The sequence below is a fragment of the Sphaerodactylus townsendi genome, linkage group LG14 (assembly GCF_021028975.2).
Source record: "Sphaerodactylus townsendi isolate TG3544 linkage group LG14, MPM_Stown_v2.3, whole genome shotgun sequence".
NCBI classification, from domain to species: Eukaryota; Metazoa; Chordata; class Lepidosauria; order Squamata; family Sphaerodactylidae; genus Sphaerodactylus; species Sphaerodactylus townsendi.
In genome coordinates this window covers 44,478,861-44,502,302 of record NC_059438.1, presented here as the reverse complement: position 1 = coordinate 44,502,302, position 23,442 = coordinate 44,478,861, and the positions used below count along the sequence as shown (strand labels likewise).

Below are 23,442 nucleotides of genomic sequence, written 5' to 3'. Positions count from 1 at the left end.
GGTGCCAAACCTCTGCTGGTGGGGTGAAGGGGCCTCCTTGTTCCACTTACTGCAGGATCCGGCCCCATTTCAGATGGTCACTTTCCCCTCCCCCATGTTATCTTGGACCAAGCATTTTAATTGCTTACATTTGCTTACTGAACAGCACTGTGTTTCTGCTGTTTGCTCTAATATGCCAGTATTCAGGGGCTGCTCATAGACACGTTCTTAAACGAGACATCTGCTGGCATAAGTAAGCAAGTCAGTTCCAGGGGTAATTGAAAGCTTTCTACCTGGCGACACTTGATGATAGAGATGCAGGCCCTGTCTTGATGGTTTCGTGTGTGTGTGTGTGTTAGGGTGTGTGTGTGATCACTGATGTACATCCCGCTCAGCTTAATCTGTCTCAGAGCTGCTGCCGCCACTGCAGCCGGGCTCGGTGTCACATGCATGCTTTGAACTGCATGAAGCCTTGATGACTTGCTTCAGGATTAAACAGCGACTATTGAGAGGCAGGATTTGAAGGCTCGTCCTGGACGAGAAGGCAGCTGCCAGCTTTCTGCTGCTTCATCTTTTCACATTGGAGGGGGCAGACTTCTGATTATGAGTGGACGGGATTATGAAGAAAGTGGCCCAAGCCCTGGTGAGTCTGATTTTTTAATGTAAAAAAGAAAGAGAAAAGAAAAAGTTTTTACAAGGTCCCAGTTGTTCCTAATGCATGGAGGAAACCAACGGAAGGCACAGAATCTTCCATAGAAAATTCAGAGATTTTTCTTCATAGTTTTTAACCATAGGTGCTTCACTTCATACAGTTCAGTCCGTTTGTCACATTGGAACTTGGTTGCAATGTATGTCAATGTATTTAATTTTGATGATGCAGTATCAGAGCCCTCTGTTACATAAGTCAGATTAAGTATTTCTTATTCTGTTCTTTAGTATAGTTTAAGTAAACTATATCTTGTAAATCTTGTAAACAGACTTAATAATTAAATGTGATATAATTTACTGGGATTAGGACTGAATTTTACCCCAAGCACTAAAATTTAGTGATAAATCTTTCAGATCTTGACTTGTGCTCCAGATAAAAATACTCAAAAACTTCAGGGATGCAATATCAAGCAAACAACATGTTTGAGCCAAAAAAAGGAAGGGACAATTAGGACTGGGTAGAACTCAGGTGCTATTTTTCCCGTTTTCTGCAAGTGGTATACAGTTTTTTACTAAAGTAAGCTAAAGCAAGATCACTGGGTGAAAACCAAGTGGTTTGCTAGTTAAATTAAAGGAACTACACAGTTTCCCACCATAACCTTTCTTCTTGTATCCAGTGTTTCTCTCCACTCAAGCAGCCCTCCTGCGCTCAAAGAGCTGCACTAGCAAGAATGCTGTGCATCTCATATGTGCTATTTCCTGGAAACTCTATAACTGCTTACTAATTAACAGCGATGAATGACAAAGGTGTTTCATACTGTGATTTTAATTCTTTGTGAGATTAATTGAGAGCCCCATTCAGAGTCTAAGTTGGGATAGGACTTTTTAAAAGAAATGTGTAAATCCATCCAAGTCAGCTCTCATACCTTACTACCTGTAATTTTTTTTGCTTGTTACCCTGACCACAGTTGTTAACTTCCACGTGTTGCCAGCCAGAAGGAAAAAAGATGTGAGGAGAGAAAACGCAGCAGTGACGATTCTCTTTTGTTTTATGAAACACTCTGAGATTATTCTGTTTTGTCACCTCCAGCTATGCAAACGGTTCTTTACAACCCCGAAAATAAAAATCTGTAACATGTAATTTGCTATTTTGGGAGGATCTCAAGTGCCGTGTGGACTACTAAAGGTTTACCAAATGAAATCAAAGATTGCACAGATTTGCTTGTATAAAGATGGATTGTGTGACCCTTTGATGTGACTGGTAAAAGGGTAACAGTAAATACTGTTTCAGCACCGTAGTGTGATCCTAGACATTGTGCTAGTGTTGTTGCCTGCAGACTTCAAAACTTGGTCAGTGTAGAAGAGTGTTCTATTATATTTCAGTGGCATCATCCAGACTTTTCCAGGAGGAAATGCTTTGGTGGAGGTATGTTTGGTGCAGTCGGTACCTGCTTAAAACCTCTGGAATCTCCAGCGGAAGGCTCTCTGCTCCCAGGGGTTGAGAGGTGCTGCTCCTCAGAGCCACAGTACTGTGCTCATGGACCAATGGTGTGATTTGGTAATAGATGCCTTCATTTGTTACTCTAGTAAGTTTTGCTGAAAACGTAACTACCTGTGGCTGTGGCAACAGTTAATTTTTAACACACCATTGCTGTAAAATATTTTAGTTTTTTAGTCTGCTGTATTGATTTATTTTATGAAAGTTTTTGATTTGGTTTTCATTCTGTTTTATATAAATCATGCTTTTATATAAATAATACTTTTTAGGACAGAAAAACTGGATCTAAATTGAAATGTAAATCATTACATCACTGCAACTATTTTTTTCTGTAGGAAATAAATATTCTTCTGGTGTAGTAAAGTGTACTGCAAAGCTTATGCAAATGGTTTGTGAATTAGTTTGAAAGGGAAGCTTCACAAGATCTTTTGCTTCCAAACATGCATACCTGAGGCATGCCTTCCATGTAAATGTCCAAAGCCCTATCATTACAGACTTTGACTGCAATTCAAATTCATTCAATTGGAAGTGAACCCAGTTGAATAAAATGGAACTTACTTCTTAGTGAATCTGCTTCCTTTGCGCAGCCAGGTTGTAGTTGAGGTCTTGAGGGATCATTTTTTTCACTGTTAAAGTACATAATAACTCAAGTTCCACAAAAATAGAATTTATTTTGCATGGTATTTATACAAATGGACATAAAAACGTATTTTAAAGGTGATGGGGTTAATTCATTCCAGATGATGTGATTTGTTGCAAATAGCATTAGAATAAGCAAATACCTTCATTTTTGGTTTTGATTTGCCTTAAAGTGGCGTTTTATCTTCTAGTGTAAAATTATTGCAAACAACATGCAGCTAGTATGGTTAATGTTATGCTGACATTACAATTTCTGCCTCAGCATAAATTTTGTTTTTGGTATACAAGTAGCAAAAGAGATACACAGTTTGCGTACAAAATGTAGATTTAAAAAATAGATCTCAGGTTTGTTAAATCACTAACAAAGATGTTTTGGAAGAATAAAGTAAGCTGAAATCTATACATTATTAAACTTCTGAATAGCAAGCTGGACTATGTATTCTAGAGGGGTTTTTGGGGGGTGGGGTGCTGGGAAATTGGAACAGGAAATATAATACGCTTAGAATCTTAAAAGCTAAATCTGCTTGCATAGGAATAATTTGCATAAAAGTTGAATTAATACTGAACACTCACACACAAAGCCTTTATTGGCATCATACAGTAAAACATTTTGTAACCAGAATAACATAGTTACAGCTCAAATAACCATCATTTAATATAAAAATCTCCCTTAGCAGATGTACCAATTATATCCAACAGAAACTTGGCAACTAATTCAGAAAAATCCTGATTTGATCCATCCAAGAAATACTTTATCCTTTGATCATCTGTCATATCCACATTAAAAGATGTAAACAATGGTCGATACTTTTACCTTAAGTATTCCCTATTTGGACAGTGAAACATGATATGCTCTAGTGTTTCTACTTGTATGCTGTTGCAAGGGCATAATCTTTCGGTCTTTGGTATTTTTTGGAATCGACCCTCAAGTAAGGCAGATGGCAAAATATTAAATCTTGCTAAAGAGAATGCACGTCTTAATCTAAAATTAGTCATATAGAGTAAATAATAAGACATACAGCCCTTTGCTTCAATTAGTGATTGATTTAGAGGTGAGCAAATTGAATTTGCTGCTATTAAAGATCTTTGATAATCCCATTCAATGAATTTTTCTTTTAACAGTTTTTTTGCCTCTAGATAAGATAACATTGATATTTCATTCATGGATATGCCAATTTCTGTAATCTTGTCAACTCCCCGCACCTCCTGGCACTGTCCTTCATTGGATTGTCTCGTTTCTCCGGGGCCGGAATCAGCAAGTGATGTGCGGGGATCAGGCCTCCAGGAAGTGCCCACTTCACTGTGGTGTACCCCAGGGGGCGCTACTATCCCCGCTATTATTCAACATCTATATGAGACCCCTTGCTCAGCTGGTATGGAGTTTGGGGCTTGTTTGTCATCAGTATGCGGATGACACACAGCTCATTCTGTCGATGGAGGGGGGAGCAGCCACCGCCCCTGCAGCTCTACAGCATTGTTTGGAGGCGGTCGCTGGTTGGTTGCGACAGAGCAGGTTAAAACTGAATCCATCAAAGACGGAGATCCTCTGGCTCGACCGCGAGGGGGTGTGTGGGGCTTTTCATCCGCCGGTGTGGGAGGGGGTTACATTGGCGCCGACCCCCTCCGTGCGCAACCTGGGGGTCCACCTGGATTCGTCTCTCTCAATGGAGACCCAGGTGGCACATATAACCCAGGTTGCTTTCTTCCATCTTCGCCAGGCCCGGCGACTGGCCCCCTTCCTCTCCCAAGCGGACCTAAGCCACCGTGATCCATGCAATGGTCACCTCCAGATTAGACTATTGTAACTCGCTCTACGCGGGCCTTCCCGTGCGTCTGATTCGGAGACTGAAACTGGTCCAACATGCAGCGGCGCGTCTACTCACAGGCAGTGCCATCTGGGATCACATCCAGCCTGTGCTCCGCCAGCTGCATTGGCTTCCAGTAGAGTTCCGGATCGTCTTCAAGGTGTTGGTACTGACCTTTAAGGCCTTACGTGGCCTGGGACCCTCGTATCTTCGAGACCGCATCACCCCATATGTCCCTACACGGCCTCTTCGTTCAGTGGAGGCCAACTTACTGGTGGTCCCTGGCCCCTCGATGATGCGGCTGGCCTCCACAGGGGCCAGGGCCTTTATGGCTCTGGCCCCGGCCTGATGGAACGCTCTCCCACCAGCTGTCCGGGCCCTGCGGGATCTTGGTGAATTCCGCAGGGCCTTTAAGACGGAGCTGTTCCGCCAGGCCTTTGGAGGGACCGGCTGCTGATGGTGCCCCCCCCTTGGCTCTTACATCCGAGCCTGATACCATCTGATGGGACTCGCCGATCCTCCCTTTGGGAAAGAATTTAATAATGGGTTGCTGGGCGCCTACTATATTTATAATTATTAGCACCATAGTTAGTCTTTTGCTGCTTTTATAGATTTTAATTAAATTATGATGGTTTTATGATTGTATTTATTATATGTTGTTCACCGCCCGGAGCCCTTCGGGGATAGGGCGGTATAAAAGTGCAATAAATAAATAAATAAACAAACTATTTTGTCATGCCAGTTTGAAGTGTTAAGTTCAGAGAGCAGTAAGCATGTAAAACTGCCTGGCTTGGAATGGTGGTGGATTTTTAACCAGTATATAGTTGCTCTAATCCAAGCCAAGGTAGTTAAGGAACGTAGGCCTAGTTCAATGCGTAAGGCTGCGTAAGACACGCAGTTGGGGAAACCCATAATCCTATGCAAAAATTTAGAGTGTAGAGTGTTTAGACTGGTGTTTTGAGCTAAGAAAAGAACTGGGGAGCCATAGAGTAGATACGGAACTACTTTTGCATTGAATGCCTTGATTACTGCTGGAATGTATTGGTGTCCTCTGGTATAAAAGAAATTCACTAAAGCGTTTACAATTGGAGTAGCTTTTACTGATGCTGTTTTAACATAGGCTGTCCAAGAGAGATTATAAGTAAACAAAATACCTAAGTATTTGTATTTCTTGACTTGTTCAATTTCTTTTGTCGCTACTTTCCAGGATTGTTTTTTCCATGATCTAGCAAACACCATAACTTTTGATTTATCAAAGTTAAGTTCCAACTTGTTTAATTTGCAGTAGCTGTAGCATCTGTTCATTAAACATATTAGGCCTACCCTAGTGTACGACATTATAATAGTATCATCTGCATAAAGAAGCGCCGGTAAATGTGTATTTTCCAGTTTGGGCTGTGTCCATCAATATCCTTAAGTTCCAATGGTAAGTCCCTTAAGTATATGTTAAACAAGGTCAAAGCAATTATACACCCCTGTTTCACCCCTTTGTTGCTTAAGATAGTATTGGTCAATGCCCCCTCCTGAGTGCATTTTACCCGGCAAGAGGTGTTAGTGTGTAATTGCCTGATTAAAAAAAGCAGTCTGGGGTTGATGTTCAAATCCTCCATTTTCTCATGTAGGGAAAGTAATTTCAGATAGTTTCAAATGTCCTTGTTTGTGAAGCTTGCAGTGTTTTAGTTCTCTTTTGGGATGAATGTCTCTCTTTTCCTTCCTTTGAAGCCAAATAAGATTTTTTTTTGTATAAAAGAACGATGAGCTTATTGAGTCTAAGCTGAGAATCATTACTGTTTGTAGTACTGTACCAAAATGTGAAAAATTGATTGTAGAGGAAGGGAAAGCTGTGGATGCAGCATATTTTGACAAGGTCTTCCATGACATTCTTGCAAGCAAGCTAGTAAAATGTGGATTCAGTATATATCCATATACTGTTATATGGATTTGTAATGGGTTGACTGACAGAACCCAAGGGATGCTCACCAATGGCTCCTCTTCATCCCCTGCCGGACCTCTCCTAACCCCCACAGACCAAGTTGTCCCAGTCTCCTGCTCGCCATCACCCCCCCAAAGATGAAGCCGAACCCAGGCTGCCCATTCCACCCTTCCCCGTCCCCAAAAGCAAGCTGGGCCAATGAGACCGCTACGGTGTGCCACCTGCTGCCTCACTGGTCCACTCCAAGGCTCTCCACTGCACTCCCCTGCCCCAAGCTGCCCCATTCCCCCTCCCCAACCCTCCCCATTGCACCCTCTCCCCACCTCAAACAACAAGCTAGGCTGGCAGGGAGAGTGGTGGGAAGCTGCCCTCCCCACCAGGCCCGCCACCACAATTTCCATTGCCTCAAACAAAAAGCCGGATCCACCTGGTAAAGAGGAGGAGCAGCAGCCTCGGGTAAGTCCAGCTGGGACTGGGGCAGAGGCTGGTATGGGGGTGCTCTCCTGTGGAGGAAGAGGGAGGGGAGGGGAGAGGGTCCCCCCTGGCCAGAGCCACTGCCAGTGATCCTACAGGGGAGAACATCTTTTTTTGTGTGGTGTGCAGATGAGCTGTCAGGCTTGATCTCTGTCCCCTTTTTGGTTTAGATGTCAGGACTGGCATGTTGCCCAGAGCCTGTAAGAGCAGGGCAGGAAATGCTGCCACTGGGCGTAAGCCAAGAGACGCTCCGTATTCTTATAGAGGTGAACCTGGAATAGAGACACTCCTCTGAATGGCTGAAAACTGACCCACTAGAAGGACTGTTCTCGCCACGTGTGTCTTTCTGCTGCCGTTTAGTGCCTCAGTTTCATTTTTCTCTTGAGTGGTGGAAGCTCAGAGTCTATTGGGGTTTTGCTTTACAAATCCTGTGTTCAAGATAAAGTGGAGTTGAGAATATCTACTCTTGGTGTGTGGTTTCCCTTCTATTGTGTGTTTTTGTTCAGGGGCTCCTTGTTGACCCTCAACAATATTGTTGACCCTCACTGCATGGTATTTCATGTGTCTATCGTCATATTGTGCCATGAACTTTTGAGCGTGGTTTGATTATTGGGCAGCCCAATCCAGATTGAAGGGATGGACCTAATTGTGAAGTCGGGGCAGCCTTGTGCTGGTTCCCACCCTCCTGGCGCAAGGGGCAAACGTGCCAGCTGAGAGCCCAATACATGGGCAGCCAGGTGCTCCTCAATCCCACTGTTGCAAAAGATGGAAGTCCCAGCCATGGTGGGGATGCACTGGTGTCCAAAAAGGTTTACAACCAGCTGTGCTGCAGCCCTGGACTAGTGCCACCCTTTTGGGTGGCCTAAGTCCACTGGCCCCAAAGGAGGGCTTTCTGGAGGTGGGGAGGGTCTCTGCTGTTTTCTCCCTCCCCACTTCTCCAGAAAGCCCTCTGGAGATGGTGAAGCGGCACGCCAGCAGCACTGGCCCTGGCCGCCTCCACAGTCTGGATTGGGCTATAATTCTGATAGTTACACAGTAGATGTATGAGGTAGCCAGCAGACTGTTTATAGGCTGACCCCTAATGTTCAGGGCAAGTTTCAAAACAGGAAACCAGAACAAAGCACTTACCTGAGTCTGGGATTTGTCAAGCCCTGATTTAAAATCATATCTTAAAACAAGGATCTTTTAACATTAATCACTGCTCAAAATATTTACAAACAATAGACTGAAAATGAGAGAGGAAGAATATGGGCGAGTCATTGGTCCAAGGCTGCCTGTCAAACTGTTGCTAGAGTGGCAGACGAATCAGGTTATCCATATCCGTTCAGTGTCACTGACACTGTGTAGTAATTTGCAAATCATAAAAATTCTGGATGAAATAAACATTTTCAGGCAACAGTGAAATTGCTGCTCTGTTAATAAAACCATCACAATCCTTGCTCCCATTAGTCTGACTCTGCCAAATAGCTGCATCATTCTGGCTGAATGCAGATAGCATAATTGAACATGTTGAAGACTGTTTTTATGCCAGCCATAACCCTCTCTGGCCTGTAAGGGTTAGTTTGAAACTGAATGACTTTCAACTAGAAGCTTTACAAAGGCTTCATGCACTTCAATATACCAAAGGATGGATAATAGCTTTCAAATGACCAGTTTGTCTTTGAGATTTTTAGAATTTAAAATGGTACTTTATTATGTGTTAACAGTCTTAAGATGCCTTTCCAGGTTACAACTTTTTTCCTATGAAGATCTCTTCTCCATGTAGGAAAATATTTGCTTCCTGTAATGCATAGTGCTTGAGTCCATGGGTATTCGGGAAACAGACCCCCTCCGTTCGCAGCCTGGGGGTCCACCTGGATTTGTCTCTCTCAATGGAGACCCAGGTGGCCCATTCAACCCGGGTTGCTTTCTTCCACCTCCGTCAGGCCCGGTGGCTGGATCCCTTCCTCTCCCAAGCGGATCTAGCCACCGTGATCCATGCAATGGTCACCTCCAGATTAGACTATTGTAACTCACTCTACGCGGACCTTCCCTTGCGTTTGATCCGGAGACTAAAACTGGTCCAACATGCAGCGGCACGTTTGCTCACAGGCAGCGCCATCCGGGACCACATCCAGCCTATGTTGCGCCAGCTGCATTGGCTCCCAGTAGAATTCCGAATCATCTTCAAGGTGTTGGTGCTGACCTTTAAGGCCTTACGTGGTCTGGGACCCTCGTATCTTCGAGACCGCATCACCCCATATGTCCCTACACTGCCTCTCCGTTCAGTTGAGGCCAATCTACTGGTGGTCCCTGGCCCCTCAATGATGCGGCTGGCCTCCACACGGACCAGGGGCCTTCACTGCTCTGGCCCCGGCCTGGTGGAACACTCTTCCTCCAGCTGTCCGGGCCCTGCGGGATCTTAGCGAGTTCCGCAGGGCCTGCAAGACGGAGTTGTTCCGCCGGGCCTTTGGAGGTACCAGTCGCTGAAGGTGCCCTCCCCCCCCGCTTGGGCTTTTCACATCTAAACCCTTCATCTGATGGGACTCGCCGTCCCTCCCTCTTAGGGAGGATCTAACTAAACATGGGATTTGCAGGATGCCTCTGATTATTATTAATTTTATTGCTGTTTTAAAGGTTTTAGAATTTAGGATTTTATGCTGTACTGGAAATTTTATGTTGTACACTGCCCGGAGCCCCTCGGGGATGGGGCGGTATAAAAATCAAACTAATAAAAAACAAACAAACAAACAAACATTTGGGTGTATGGATTGGCCACATATTAGCTCTCCAGTCACTCAACATACCTGTGTGGTGAATATGTATTTTCCTCCACACAGACAACAATTTGCAGACACTCGGGTAATGTGAAAAGGATCACGTAACGTATTCTAATCCAAGTCCCAGTGTCATGAAACTGGTTGGAGGTTTAAGAAGAAGAGGAATAAATGCAGAATCTGAATTTTGTTATTTCACTGTTACATTTTTGATAAATGAAAAATGCTATTAATAGTACAATTTTCAGAAGGGGGGCTGGCATAAGAGCAAGACACTGCTGCCCACATGGCTGGCCAAAAGGCCGTAATAATAAATATCTATCTATCTACTGCTGCCCATAAAATGGGTGCCTCTCAGGGTTTTGGGATCCATCTTGTATGTCAAGCCAGGGCAGAAAGGCAGATCTCAGCTGAATTTTTATCCTGGAGCTGAGGTGTGTCTGGTTGGACTATGGGGCTAGTGAATCACCACTGTGTCACCCGAAGGTGATCCAGCCAAGCTGACCACTAGTTGCCTTAGCTGCACCCTTCCCAGCATCAGTCAGTTTCAAGAGTCCAGGCATTCTCTTCGGTACGGAAGACTCATCAAGCCTCTCCTGTCTTACTGTTGGAACTCCTGTCATGCCAGCTCACCTCATACCACCTCAGGCCCATTTTCGGGTATCAATATCGGTCCTTTGGCCATTCATTGAGTGTGTGTGTCTTAGATCCACTCCTGCACTCCTGCTTGTGTGTGGGATCTTGCCTTTCTTCTTGGAAATGCTGGTTCTTTTCCTCTTCAGCGCTGCTTTCCCTGGGCATCCCTTCACTACTGGTAACTTATCTCTGAAACCCTATCTAACTTCCTCCCTTTTCTCCTCATTAGTTCTTGTTAGTTCAGTGTTTAAAATAAATTTCTTGTTCTACTGTTTTTATTCTTTAATAAAACCATATTTTAATTCTACATTCTACCTGCTCGTTTGAGTTTGTATCCAGGATTATCCTGGTATACCCAGGTTATTAATGCCAGTTACCCTCTCTGGCCTGTGTAGCGGCGGCACACCGGCATATATGATGCTGGCGGAGCTCCGGGACCATTCTCACACTTCACACGGAGGCACCTCCATTGTGTTTGTAAACTTACCTTCTCTTCCCTTGTGCAGCTCTGCAGGTGCAAGGGGACATGCCCCCATGGCCATGTCAACTCCTTGGGGGTTGGAGGGCAGAAAGCGTGTCCCCTCGTCCCTGCGTAGCTGCGTGTCGGGAGACCTGTTTATTATGGGGTTTGCTTTTGCTGCTTTCTGGCTATTGTGGGTGGTGGAATGGATTAATTGCATTTCTAACTGACTTTTCTCTGTCTTTTGTGTGATGCTATATAGTACCAGGTGCTGTCCAAGGTCAGTGCCTGGCTGTCTTCACTGTTATCTCATTTGCAGTTCTTTTGGCGGGCATTCCCACGATTGGGGGGGGGGTGCACCCTGCTTTAACTATAGGGGTTTGCGCGGGCAAATCCTAGTTCTGGCTTTAGCAAGGGAAGATCCTCATATTCAATAAACTACTGTTCTTCTACATGAGTTTGTTGCAGTTTTTGGATTTCTGACTTCACAGGGCATAGAAGGTAAGTTGGCAAACAAAATGGAGGCTCCGAAAAGCGTGCCGGCACGTCCAACCCGGTGCAGTTAGCTCGGCACCAGGTTTAAAACGCTGTTTTTGAAAAGATTCGCTCAATGAGCGAGTTTCAAAAACAGTGTTTTCCCACCAGTTTGGGCGGTGGGGGGGAGCATAAAGTGCTGCCCACCGTTCACCCAAAAGGGTACGGCAGGCGTAATGAACTGCAATGCCCTGGGAACCAAGCAAGTTTCTGCTACTCATCTCTGTGGGGGTGCTGTTTTTGGCCCGTGCAGAGTGGGCCTCTGTCGCCAGCTAATTCCACACACTAAAGTGGGGGTGGCCTACTTAGGGTAACACTTTCACATGTAACGTAAGTTGACATTTTCTTCCTGAAAGACATTTTGGTGTTTCTAGAGAGGAAGGTTAAGAAACATTGAGTTTGCTATTGAAGTTTTCATTGTTATCCAAATATTTGTACTACCTTTCTAAAACAAATGGCATGCCTAGCTATCTATGCCTGTATTCTTTTGTCTTTTTTATTTCATGGTACTCATTGTGAAGGTAAATAAAGACTACAGGGAAGAAATTGTTTCTGTATCAGAAACTTGAGATTCCTCTGATAACTTGGTTAGGCGGTTCTCCTTTCTGCTGCTTAACTTGGATGAGACTTACAAAATCAGAACAGACTTTGGTTTCCATGCCATGAAAAGCTTCAGCTGTGATTTCCCCAAAGTAAAGCCTCTGTTAAAGGGACCTGGGTGTTTTTCTTTGGGCCTGTTGACAATTACTTATCTCAATCGCTTGAATAAAACTTTGAGCTTTTTAGGGAAACTAAGTTATCATTGCTGATAGCAGAGATAGCAGAGGTTATAAGTAATCTAAGCTGAAAATATTTAATTTTAATTGTAGTTAAAATCTAAAGCCTATCAATTGGGACATTTTGAAATGTCTACAATCCTTCAAAACTCTGCTACTTGCTTTACCTTCTGACTTCATATTTGTAGGAGCATATTAACTATGTATACGTATTACTATGGTTTACTTGTGTTAAAAGTAGAAACTGCAGAGTGAGGGAAGTTTTCCTGGCCATAATCTGTACATTAAGTGCCCTGAAAGCCCCTCCAAATATTCATGTAATATGCTAGCAAGGAGAGTTTAATGCAGCGTCGTAATACTAATCTTATACAATATTTGAATAGATTTAGTATTGCATTGTTTGTACTGCTGAGGTTTTGACCAAGTTGATTGACCCAAGTTTTATTCTGCAGAATCTGCAGGTAGTACTTTGAAATGAGGTCCCTGGGAAATAGTTATTATTTTACACAGTTGTCGTGTAACTTGCAGCTATGCAGTAGCAACTCCTCCCCTCCCCCGCTCGTGCTCGAGAGCCTCCATGATAATAAATTAACTACTTAAAGCACAGGTGTCAAACTCGCAGCCCTCCAGATGTTCATGAACTACAATTCCCATCAGCCCTTGCCAGTTTAGCCAATGCTTATGTTGGGAAGAACTGATGTGAATTGTAGTTCATGAACATCTGGAGGGCCGCGAGTTTGACACCCCTGACTTAAAGCATAGAACTCAACATTCAGACAGGCAACAGTTTACAAACTAGTAAGTCAAGCTGAACAGCTGTATTCTACTAATGTGATTTGAGTTGTATTTTGAATATGCGTTTACTTTAGATTCATTTCTAAGAACAAAGGAAAACCATCTGATTCTTTTTATGTATCAGATACAGGGTTAAATACTAGCACTATAATAATGTGTAGTAGTTTTTCCTTCTGACTAATACGTGGCAATAGTGCTGAACCCTTGGGTAAAAGGTATGTGCCACACAGAGCAGGGGATGCGAGTTCTGTAAGATTATTGAGTTCTGTATGAGTTCTGTAATATAATAGTATTATATATAATTATATTGAAAAAAGAAGACACTATTGAAAAAAGAACATATTCTGAGGATTGTAGCCTTATTGGCTGCTCAAACAGTGATGTAATGCAGATTTTATTCTTGTCTGCCTATTAGCCCTTCGAGGATGGGCGGTATAATGATGATGATGATGATGATGATGATGATGATGATGATGATGATGATGATGATGATGATGATGATGATGATGATGATGATGATGATGATGATGATGATGATATACATAGGGTGGGTTAAAGTCAGACTGAAATATTACAGGATATTTATAAAATGAAACTTGGACTTTGAACCTTTATTAACTTTTTGTGCTAGCCAGCATTGTGTCGTGGTTAAGAACAATGGAAGGTGATCGGTTCGGTGGACTTTTATCTGACCCAAAGCTGCCAGATTCTTGTGGTTGGAGATTCAGAGGTGTATCACAGAGTGAAACAGGAGTTCTGTTCTCTAGTGTTGGCTAACCTCCACATGCCACTGCATGCAGGCCAAATTCGTTAGCTTTGAGGTTGTTGTGGTGATCAGATTCAGGATTTACCTTATCGTTATTGGGAGCCTGTGGTTATATTCAGAGGTGTATCACAGAGTGAAACAGACTTTTCTCTGTGTTACACCTCTGAAGATGCTGTTACAGATGGCTTAAACGCTAACAACAAATCCACCAGACCACGGGGTGCACACAGCGTTAGCCGGAAAACCCACCAGGCTCTGAGGCTTCCACCAAAGAATAAAGTTGAATCCAGCCGTGAAAGCCTTCAACAATAAATGGACTTTAGTCTGGAGAACCAGGTTTGATTCTCTGTTCCTCCACATGAGCAATGAACTCTTATCTGATTATCTAGATTTGTTTTTCCACTCCTACACATCCCTGCTAGGTGACCCTGGGCTGGACACAGTTCTTTGGAACTCCTTCAGCCCCACCTACCCAGTGATGGGATCCAAAAATTTTAATAACAGATTCTGATGATGGTGGAATTAAAACAGTGGGGCCGCCGCACACACGCACCTCCAGTCCCTATTGGGCAGGGAGGTTGCTTTAGTAACCCCTTCTTGGCACTCAGAAAAAATTAGTAACCACTTCTAGAGAAGTGGTGAGAACTGGTTGGATCCCACCTCTGCACCTACTTCACCAGGTGTCTGTTGTTGGGAGAGGAAGGGAAAGGAGCTTGTAAGCCCCTTTGAGTCTCTTTACAGGAGTGAATTGAGGGGGGGGGCATAAATCTAAACCTTTTTCCATCTGGCTTTAAGTGTTTCAGAAAATTTTAAACATAATGCAAATAAGTGTCCGTGTGTTTAACCTTTACTGAAAAGGGGGTTGCATTGATTTAGAGACACAAAATGTTACTTTCTGTCTTCTACAACTTCATATTCCACATAGTCTTCAACTTGAATGAGATCGATGTGTGTCTGCTGTTCCATTCTACCTCATCTGATTTTTTGTTACTTATATTGTAAACTTCAGTGGTCCTGTGGTCAGTTTTAATGTTACATTGAATAAGAAAATAATACCTGCACATAAGATGACATTGAGAAAAAAAATCTTCATTTTTCTGTGGTCTCCATGGTGTTTTTTATTCCTGTCCTGCCCAAGGGAAATACTAAATAGAACTGGTGTTGTGCTCGTGTGCTTGTGAAATCCTTATTTTAATGACTTCCTTCATGGTTTATTTGACTCCCACACCAGATTATTAAGGAACTTTTTTTCCCAGGAAGGATTTAAAAACTGTACTGATGAGTCGTCCTTTCCATGCTTGAAAGAGAAGTTAAGTTGGACGGAAAGTGAATTTCAGTTTGCAGTAAAAACTTATGAAGAGCTTTTCTGGTTCAGACCAAAGTGTCATCTAGTCCAGAGTCTAGTTTCCAGCTATGAAATATGCAACAGGGATACCTGTCTTCCTTGTGAATTTCCAGCATCTGGAATGTAGAGGTTCTTTGGGTGTGGAGGTTGAGTTGCATATGTAATGGCTACTCATGATAGATTAATTGCGGTGAGAACCTCTTGACTCCAGATACCTTAGAATCCACAATTCCCATCAGTTTCTGTCAGCATGGCCAATTGGCCATGCTGGTAGGACTGGAACCTGGCTCAGACAGCCCAGTCCACAATTCCCATCAGTTTTCGTCAGCATGGCCACTGCCATGCCGAAGTAGGAGGCTGATGGGAATTGTAGTTCCTGAACATCTGGAGAGCCGCAGGTTCCCTACCCCTGTGATAGACCCTTCTTTGTCTAATCCTGTGATACTCAATCACTGGCTTGGGAGCCACATGTGGTTCTTTGACAGGGCCCCTGTAGCTCTTCTGAACAGCGCTCCCCACTGTGTTCCAGGAGGGTGAGGCTGGTGTGGTTTACAGTTGGCAGGTGGTACCCATTTTGAAACCGCCACTGCCAGAATGACTACGAGTTAAATAAGATGCAGGCCACCATAGGCTGTGGGCCTCGTGCTAGGGATGGAAGGAAAGTACTTTCCAGTGGCTTCTCCTGCCCTTCTCAGCAACCTATACATGCTCATCCCAACTTTGGGACAACTGCAAGGAGGAGAGCAAGCTGGCTGCAGGGGAGAGTAAAGCCACCCTGGAAGCCAGCTGTCTCTCCTCCTTCCACATTCACAGAACCAGATTGCAGAGTCTGCCTTCACCATGGAAGCTCTCAAATACGAAAGCATTTGTTTTAACTTCCTGAGTGATGTTTCGCAGCTGGCAGTGTTGAAGTTGGTTAGCATATTCTGGATAGCAACACTAAAAAAAAGCACCCCAGGAACGGTAAAAACACTGTTCTTGGGGCATGGTTCACATGGCTTCCGCCTCTGCAACGAGGCAGCACTGCAACTGGCGGGGAAATGCTGTTTTCAAACTCGCTTCAAAAACAGCGTTGTGCAACTGGTGCCGAGTGAACGGCACTGGGTCGAGGGCGGCCGTTTTAAGCACGTCCATTTTTTTCAACACTTACCTTCTCTTCTCTGCACAGCTCCATGGGGACAAGGGGACACGACTCCTGACCTCCAACCCCTAAGGTGTTGCCATGGCCACGGGGGCGTGTCCCCTCATCCCTGTGGAGTTGTGCAGCGAAGGGAAGTTGAAAAACAAAACAGAGGCACCTCTGTGTGAAGGCTCCTCCGTGGGCCGGGGCCACTCCAGGGCCGCCCACACGGAAGTGTGCAAATGGTCCCGGGGCTCAACCAGTATCATTTATACCAGTGTTTATTCCCTAGCCTAGCCCATGCGGAATGGGTCTTACATTTATCTCTGTCGAAACTCATTTTGTTAGTTTTGGCCCAGCTCTCTAATCTGTCCACATCATTTTGAATACTGCCCGCTCTCCAGGGTATTAGCTACTCCTTCTAGTTGGTATCATCTGCAAATTTGATTAACATTCCCTCTATTTCATTATCCAAGTCAGAGCACTGGGCCCAGGACAGAACTCTGTGGAACTCCACTAGTCACTTCCTTTGTGCAGCTGCAAAGGCATACAGAAATGACCCCTGCAGCCATGCCGATCGTCCCACAATCAGATCAGCTGCACCTGTGTAGCTGTACATGTTCAACACTCAAAATTAAAAGCAAAGCAAAAGGGACACCCCTGAAGTGGTCAGGCAATTGTGAACGTGTTGCTCAAGATTTATGTGGCGGTCATACTCACTGCCACCCAGAGGAGAAAAAGTGGGACTTTGTACACTGTTGGCACTCAGAGAATCTGCCCACAATGTGCTGGGTGCCCTGCACAGAATGGCAGGTGGGCAGATTCTCCCTGACAGTGGACGGCACAGGACCTTAAGTGAACGGGTGGAAGGGAGGGAAATAAAGTGTCTCTTGCCTGTTGTGTTTGTGTGTTAGTGGCTCCCACTCAGGAACGTGCCAAAGGATTGCTGGCTCAGCTATTTCCAGAAATCCTGAGTTGAGGGGAATAAAACAGGCCAAACTTGTTTTGGGAATGGGACTCGTGTGAAGATTCCCCCAAAACAGTTTTTATCATGTCCTGCAAACGTTGTATTTGGCCCGTGCAGAATCCACCATTGCTAATGTTTGAAGTTTAAAGTTTCCTAGTTAGATGGTGCTGACACACAGAACGGCTTTGGAAGTTTTGAACTGGAGCAGGTGACTCCCAGCAAAAAACGGGAAGCGGAAGTTAAAGATCGATCTTACCACCCTGATCTAAGGCTGGGAATTACCCAGTCAGGATGTTGTCCTGCCTCCAAAGGAGAAGGGCCCTTCTCTGTAAGCGTTGGATGGAACTTTGTGCTCTGCTCAGTTGGGAACTCACCTGAGACCCCTTCCACACAGGCAGCAACAGGTTCACGAAACCTGTTTCTGCTGCGCTGCCACCGTTTGCACGGCAGCTGCCGGAGCCAGCTGGGATTCCGGAGGCAGGAGGGTGTGTGCTGCACAGGCCCTCTCCACCTGAGGCAGCAAGTCAGAAATGCCCCCATCCAACATGGCTTAATTGTTTTGAGGCCCCGTTTCAGCCCCTTTCGCAACACACAGTTTGAGGACTGGTAGTTTAACTCTAATTGTTTGTTGTGGCTCAGTAAAAATGCCCCCCCCCCCCCAATTCTTCACACATTTGTGATATATGCAGTGGATTTCAAATAACAACCTGTAACTGTTAATTGATTTATTGTCGAAGGCTTTCACGGCCAGATTCAACTGGTGGTTGTGAGTTTTCCAATTCCAAAGCCTTTATTGGCATTATAAACTACAGAGTTAGTAGAAAAGTAGAAAAGAGGCATTTATCTACTAACTGAGACATTAAAACATTAAAATGCATTAAAACATTAAATACATTAAATACATTAAAACAATGTTAAATCGCTTCCACAACCAATTTCTTGTAAAACCGCATTACATATAAATTGAATTAACCATTACTACTATGTAGACAAATGATTGCGCTTGACCAAATAGTGCCTCAAAAAACTTGCAACATTCTCAACATACAAGATCACAGGACCCATTGAGAGGAAAGTTCATCACAGATGGTAACCTGACAGCTGCTTGAGCTCTCTACCAATGGACAGATGTACATGGAGCGTATAGACTCAGATATTGACACTCCAATAGTACATGTTGAACTGCTCTCAACAACGGGCCATGTTACATTGACATAACCTGTTCTCATATGGAGGTTATTATAATCTGCCAAGAGTCATAGCTGCTAGGGTAGAGCATTAAACGCAGCCAAAGTGCATACACTCATGCGTTGTTTGGGGTTGCACAGAATGTACAGATAGTTGGCACAGTAATCTGATCGGACAATTCCTGCAAGGCCTGTGGGGAGCAGCTTTTTCCCTCCTGCAACATTCTCAGTTCTGCCTCTCCTCGTTCAACTAAAGTTCAGATTTCCAATTTCATTATGAATTCTGATGGCAGACATAGTTTGGAACTGGTCAGCTGTTAAGCCCATGTTGTTAAAAGTTTCTTATCTATGTCAGCCATAACCATTTCTACAGATGTAGATTCTGATAAGAGTTGATGTATAAAACTATTTGGGTCTGGGCTCAAAATGAATTTGGGTCCAGTAATTCTAAGTACTCTTGTCCATGCCATCAGTTCCATACTATTTTGTCCAGTTTCTCTGCATAGGGTGTCATATGGGACACACACCTTGGTGACCCTAAAATTCTTCTCGCAAAAGTATCCCTGTACTGACTCAATAAGGTGATTTAATTTCGGGGAACCATATTGGGGTGTCTCCATATAATAGTAAGTTGAGGGGATTATCTCTTTGCATTGAAGATTTTCAGTGCAGCTGGGACAAATTGGTGTCCTTTTAGGAGTAGAAAAAATCGGAGAATCGGCTGCAGCATTCACCCTAGCTTTGTTCTCTGCTTGTTTGCTGTGAGGGACCCAAGATAGGTTGTAACTGAATAGGGAGCCCCAGATATCTAAAATCCTGGACTTTACTTGCTCTAGGACATGGTTGTTCACTTTCCAGCTACTATTTACACCTAGATTTTGCAAAGATCATGACTTTGGACTTGTCATTGTTCCGCCAGCTTATTTACATGACAGTATTCTCAGCACTAGCAGTTTAGTAGGCGTTTTAAGCCCTACTTGGGAATATGACAAGAGAACAGCCGCCAGTCTGCATAAAGCAGGGGTGGATATATGCAGCGAGCCCAAGCGCATATGGATGGCCATCAATTCTTGAAGTTAAGGTTGCAGGAAGTCATTGAGAAATAGGGAAAATAGACTGGGTGCCAGTGGCAACCTTGTTTAACCCCTTTGTTAACCATAATTGATCTCTGTTAACGTACATCTCTTCTGAAGTTCCTTATTTGGCAAGTTGTATTCGTGGTGGAACGCTTTTAATTAGAGCTAAAAGTCTCTGTTCCATGTTTAGGGTTTTTTAATTTATGCCATAAAAGTTCCCTATCTACCCAATCAAAGGCACCCTTCAAATCCAGGAAAAGCAGCATAAAGCTTGCTTTTTCTTGTGCCTACTGATTTTGCTTTTTTGCAAGATGTTGGAGAATTAGACAGTGAGATCTAGAATAGAGTTACCTGTCTCGAAACCCGATTTGTTCTGGGCCTAGTGAGTTGATGTTTGTCTGTCCAGCTCTTTAATTTTTTCAGTAGATAGTTAGCATACAATCTGCTTCCACGATAGATAAAAGGCTGATCGGCTCTATAATTAGAGGGACACTGGGGAAATCTCCTTTATAGAGGGGTACAATGATCGCTTTTAACCAGTCATTGGTAATCATTAAAGATTTGTTGATATATGTAAATAATGAGGCAAGCACTGGAGCCCACCAGTCTGGGTCAGTTTTTAACATCTCTGCTATTGAATGTGATATTATCATCAGGGCCAGCCAGTTGCTTTCCCAGACTTTAGTTGGTGAATTAATTCAATAACCTCTCGCCTGTTAACTGGGGCCCATTCAGGCAAATCCTCGGCTGGGCTCATGCTAGAGCTTCGGTCAATCTCTTGGTCGGAGTAAAAAATTCCAGAGTAGTGTTTCTGCCATAATGAAGGAGTGATGTCGGCAGCTATTGGGAGATTTTGACACATGCCCCTATTTGTTAATTGCCAGAATTGTTTTGTGTTATTGGATAGGGTGGCATATAGTAGTTGCTCCCAGTTGCGCCTTATTGACTCTTGACGTTTTATTTTGATGTGGTTGCATAGAGTCTGTTTGAGACTAAACAATTCAGGAGGCGGGAATTTGGCCTTGGAGGCCCTAAATCTATTGTATGTGATCCGAATCTGTTGATTCAAATATTTGCACTCAGCGTCAAACCAGTCTCTGCCGTTGTGAGTTTTCCAGGCTGTGAGGCCGTGGAACCAGGGGGCATACATTGAAAATGCTGGGGGGAAGAATTAGGACTAATAAAAGGAAACACTTCTTCACGCAACGTGTGATTGGTGTTTGGAATATGCTGCCACAGGAGGTGGTGATGGCCACTAACCTGGATAGCTTTAAAAGGGGCTTGGACAGATTTATGGAGGAGAAGTCGATTTATGGCTACCAATCTTGATCCTCTTTGATCTGAGATTGCAAATGCCTTAACAGTCCAGGTGCTCGGGAGCATCAGCCGCACAAGGCCATTGCTTTCACATCCTACACGTGAGCTCCCAAAGGCACCTGGTGGGCCACTGCGAGTAGCAGAGAGCTGGACTAGATGGACTCTGGTCTGATCCAGCTGGCTTGTTCTTATGTTCTTATGTGGTTTGGTAGATCTTGTTCTTAACGTTTTGCCTGCATCTGTGGTTGGCATCTTCAGAGGTGAATCACAGAGGGAAGTCGGTTACACACTGTGTCTGTCTGTGTCCCTAGACACAGAGACTTCTCTCTGTGATACACCTCTGAAGATGCCAGCGACAGATGCAGGCAAAACGTTAGGAACAAGATCCACCAGACCACGGCCACACAGCCCGGAAAACCCACAACAACCAATTAATTGATTTGCTTCCCATCACTTAATATAAATACAGCCTGATAAGATTTTGGTTGTAAGTAATTAACAAAACCTTACTATTTACATGTTAACATTTTAATTTACTGTACCACTAGTATAGCTTAAATTCATATGGATGTCTTGTCTGTGTCCTCCTCCAAGAGGGTATAAAAGGTACACAAACTCCTTAAACTCCTTTGGAGTTGATCATCCAAGAAGAGATGCTATATTCAGCAGTGTTGGACAGTTTTGGCTTCCCTTGGGAAAGAGGCCGGCATCTGTTTAATTTAATAAATTCTTCATACTTCAGAGAGCACTACCGGATAGGATTATGATGACTTGTAAAGTGCTGGTGCAGCTTTGCATTTTGGGGGTGGGGGTGGGAGGTCTCAGTAGAGGAGATTATAAAGAATGTAAGATGTTTCCTAGATATAATAAACTCTGCCAAGATTATGGTGTTCATAGTACTCTACTTTATCATTATGTTCTGGGGAGAAGTGGTGAGGAAGTACTCCTTAAATGTAAATGTCTAGAATAAACTCTTCCCTCCTTTTCCCTTCTGCAACAAACTGGAATATGTCTGAGGGTTGGCTGCCTACCTTTCCCCGCACCTGAACTGAGCTGGGGTTTTTACTGGTTCCCTGTTTCTTGCTGCTCTCCATGTAAGTGCATTAAATGAGGCCAGAAGCAATGGAAGGTTATGCCTGGGGCTTTCACCAAAAGGCAATGGGATTGTTGTGGGGGGGGGTATCATCCAGTGCCCTAAATACAACCTAATTTAGCATGTTTGTTTTGACTTACATTGGTTACACACATTTCCGTGTTAATTTTGTATCCCAGCGGCAGCAAAATAATTGAACTGAAATAGGACAGCAAAAAACAAATCACAATTGGTTTAAATCAGTGCTTCTCAACCTTTTGTATCTTACATCTCATTAACCACTCTGGTCCCACCATGGTAGAAACAAAAAAGGACAGCTTACTCTTATATCTTTCCAGGCTATTTATAATTTATAGTAACTTTTAAAGACATACAAATTGCAGAAACATGTTATCTGCTGAAGGTATATAAAACCTAGGTGTGGCCGGGAGCTCTTTGTCAGGAGAAGAACTGGAGAAAAGAACTGCCAGCTTGAAACAGATGGGATGGGTATATTTGTCACTCCTAATGCAGACATCTCCTGCTGCAGACTGTACCTGAACGTGTTCGGAAGTGTGATGGTGGGTGTGACTGGGACCACAAGTCCTTGTGTATGAACAGAAGGGCCCTTGGCTCCTAGCCGTGGATCAGAGGCCCATGACCTTGACCAGATAGAAGAACCTGGTGGACACTCCCCCACTCAAAAACATATTTTGCCTAATATTATATTGGACACAGCATCCATTCATTGTTTATGGTAAAGCAGTGAATGTTTAGAAATTTCATAAAGCACTGGAAATTTTCCAAGTCTTTCCTTGACTTGCAACAGGTGATAGATCTTGAAAGCACAATTTCAAACACTTCCAGTGAATGGGAAAAATGGAAAGTGTCTAAGGGAACCAGCATGGAGGCCTAAAAACCTTTCTACTGAGCTAGAATTAAAAAGCATACATGAAAAAGGGGTGAAATTACCAAAGAGGAATTCAAACAAATAGTCAGTACGTGTAGAGAAGCTAAAGTGCAGAATGAGCTCAGGCTTGCCAGAGAGGTTGAAAACAATTTAAAAGGGGGGGGGGGGGTTGGATATGTCCATAGCAAATGGAAGAAAAGGGATAAGGTAGGGCATGGAGAAGATGGCAGAATGCAAACAGGGGTCAGGGCAAAGACAGAACTACTCAATACCTTCTCACTTGCTATAATCGTTGAGAATTCCTGGAGAACAGGAGAAGTCCCAGCAGACTGGAGGAGGGCTAATGTTGTCCCCATCTTCAAAAAGAAAGGAGGGGGCAAGAGAATTGAAATAGTTACTGTCCAGTCAGCCTGACATCAATATCGGGAAAGATTCTGAAACATATCATTAAACAGAGTCTGCAGGTACCTAGAAGGGAATGCCGGAATCACTAAAAGTCAACATGGGTTTCTCAAAAACAGGTCATGTCAGACTAATCTTATCTCTTTTTTGATAGAGTATCAAGCTTGGTAGAGGAAGGGAATGCTGTGGATGTAGCATACTTTGATTTCAGTAAGACCTTTGACAAGGTCCCCCCCCCCCCCAAAAGCTGGTGAAATGTGGACTGGACAATGGTACTGTTAGGTGGATTTGTAATTGGTTGACTGACCGAGCCCAAAGGGTGCTCACCAATAGCTCTTCTTCATCCT

The 23,442-nt window shown here is 43.8% G+C and overlaps 1 protein-coding gene across 6 annotated transcripts in view; it reads left to right on the top strand.

Moving 5' to 3' along the window:
* The window catches only part of SLC12A7 (solute carrier family 12 member 7), a 148,006-nt gene that overhangs the window by 21,900 nt on the left and 102,664 nt on the right, over window positions 1-23,442 (top strand). The window contains exon 1 of one of the 6 annotated variants that reach the window (XM_048515221.1): window positions 303-622. The exons of the other annotated variants lie outside the window; for them this stretch is intronic. Within the exon in view, the coding sequence (XP_048371178.1) occupies window positions 583-622 (40 nt within the window). The 5' untranslated portion in view covers window positions 303-582. Of the gene's footprint in view, window positions 1-302; window positions 623-23,442 lie in introns of those variants that run through there. 6 annotated transcript variants of the gene reach the window in all.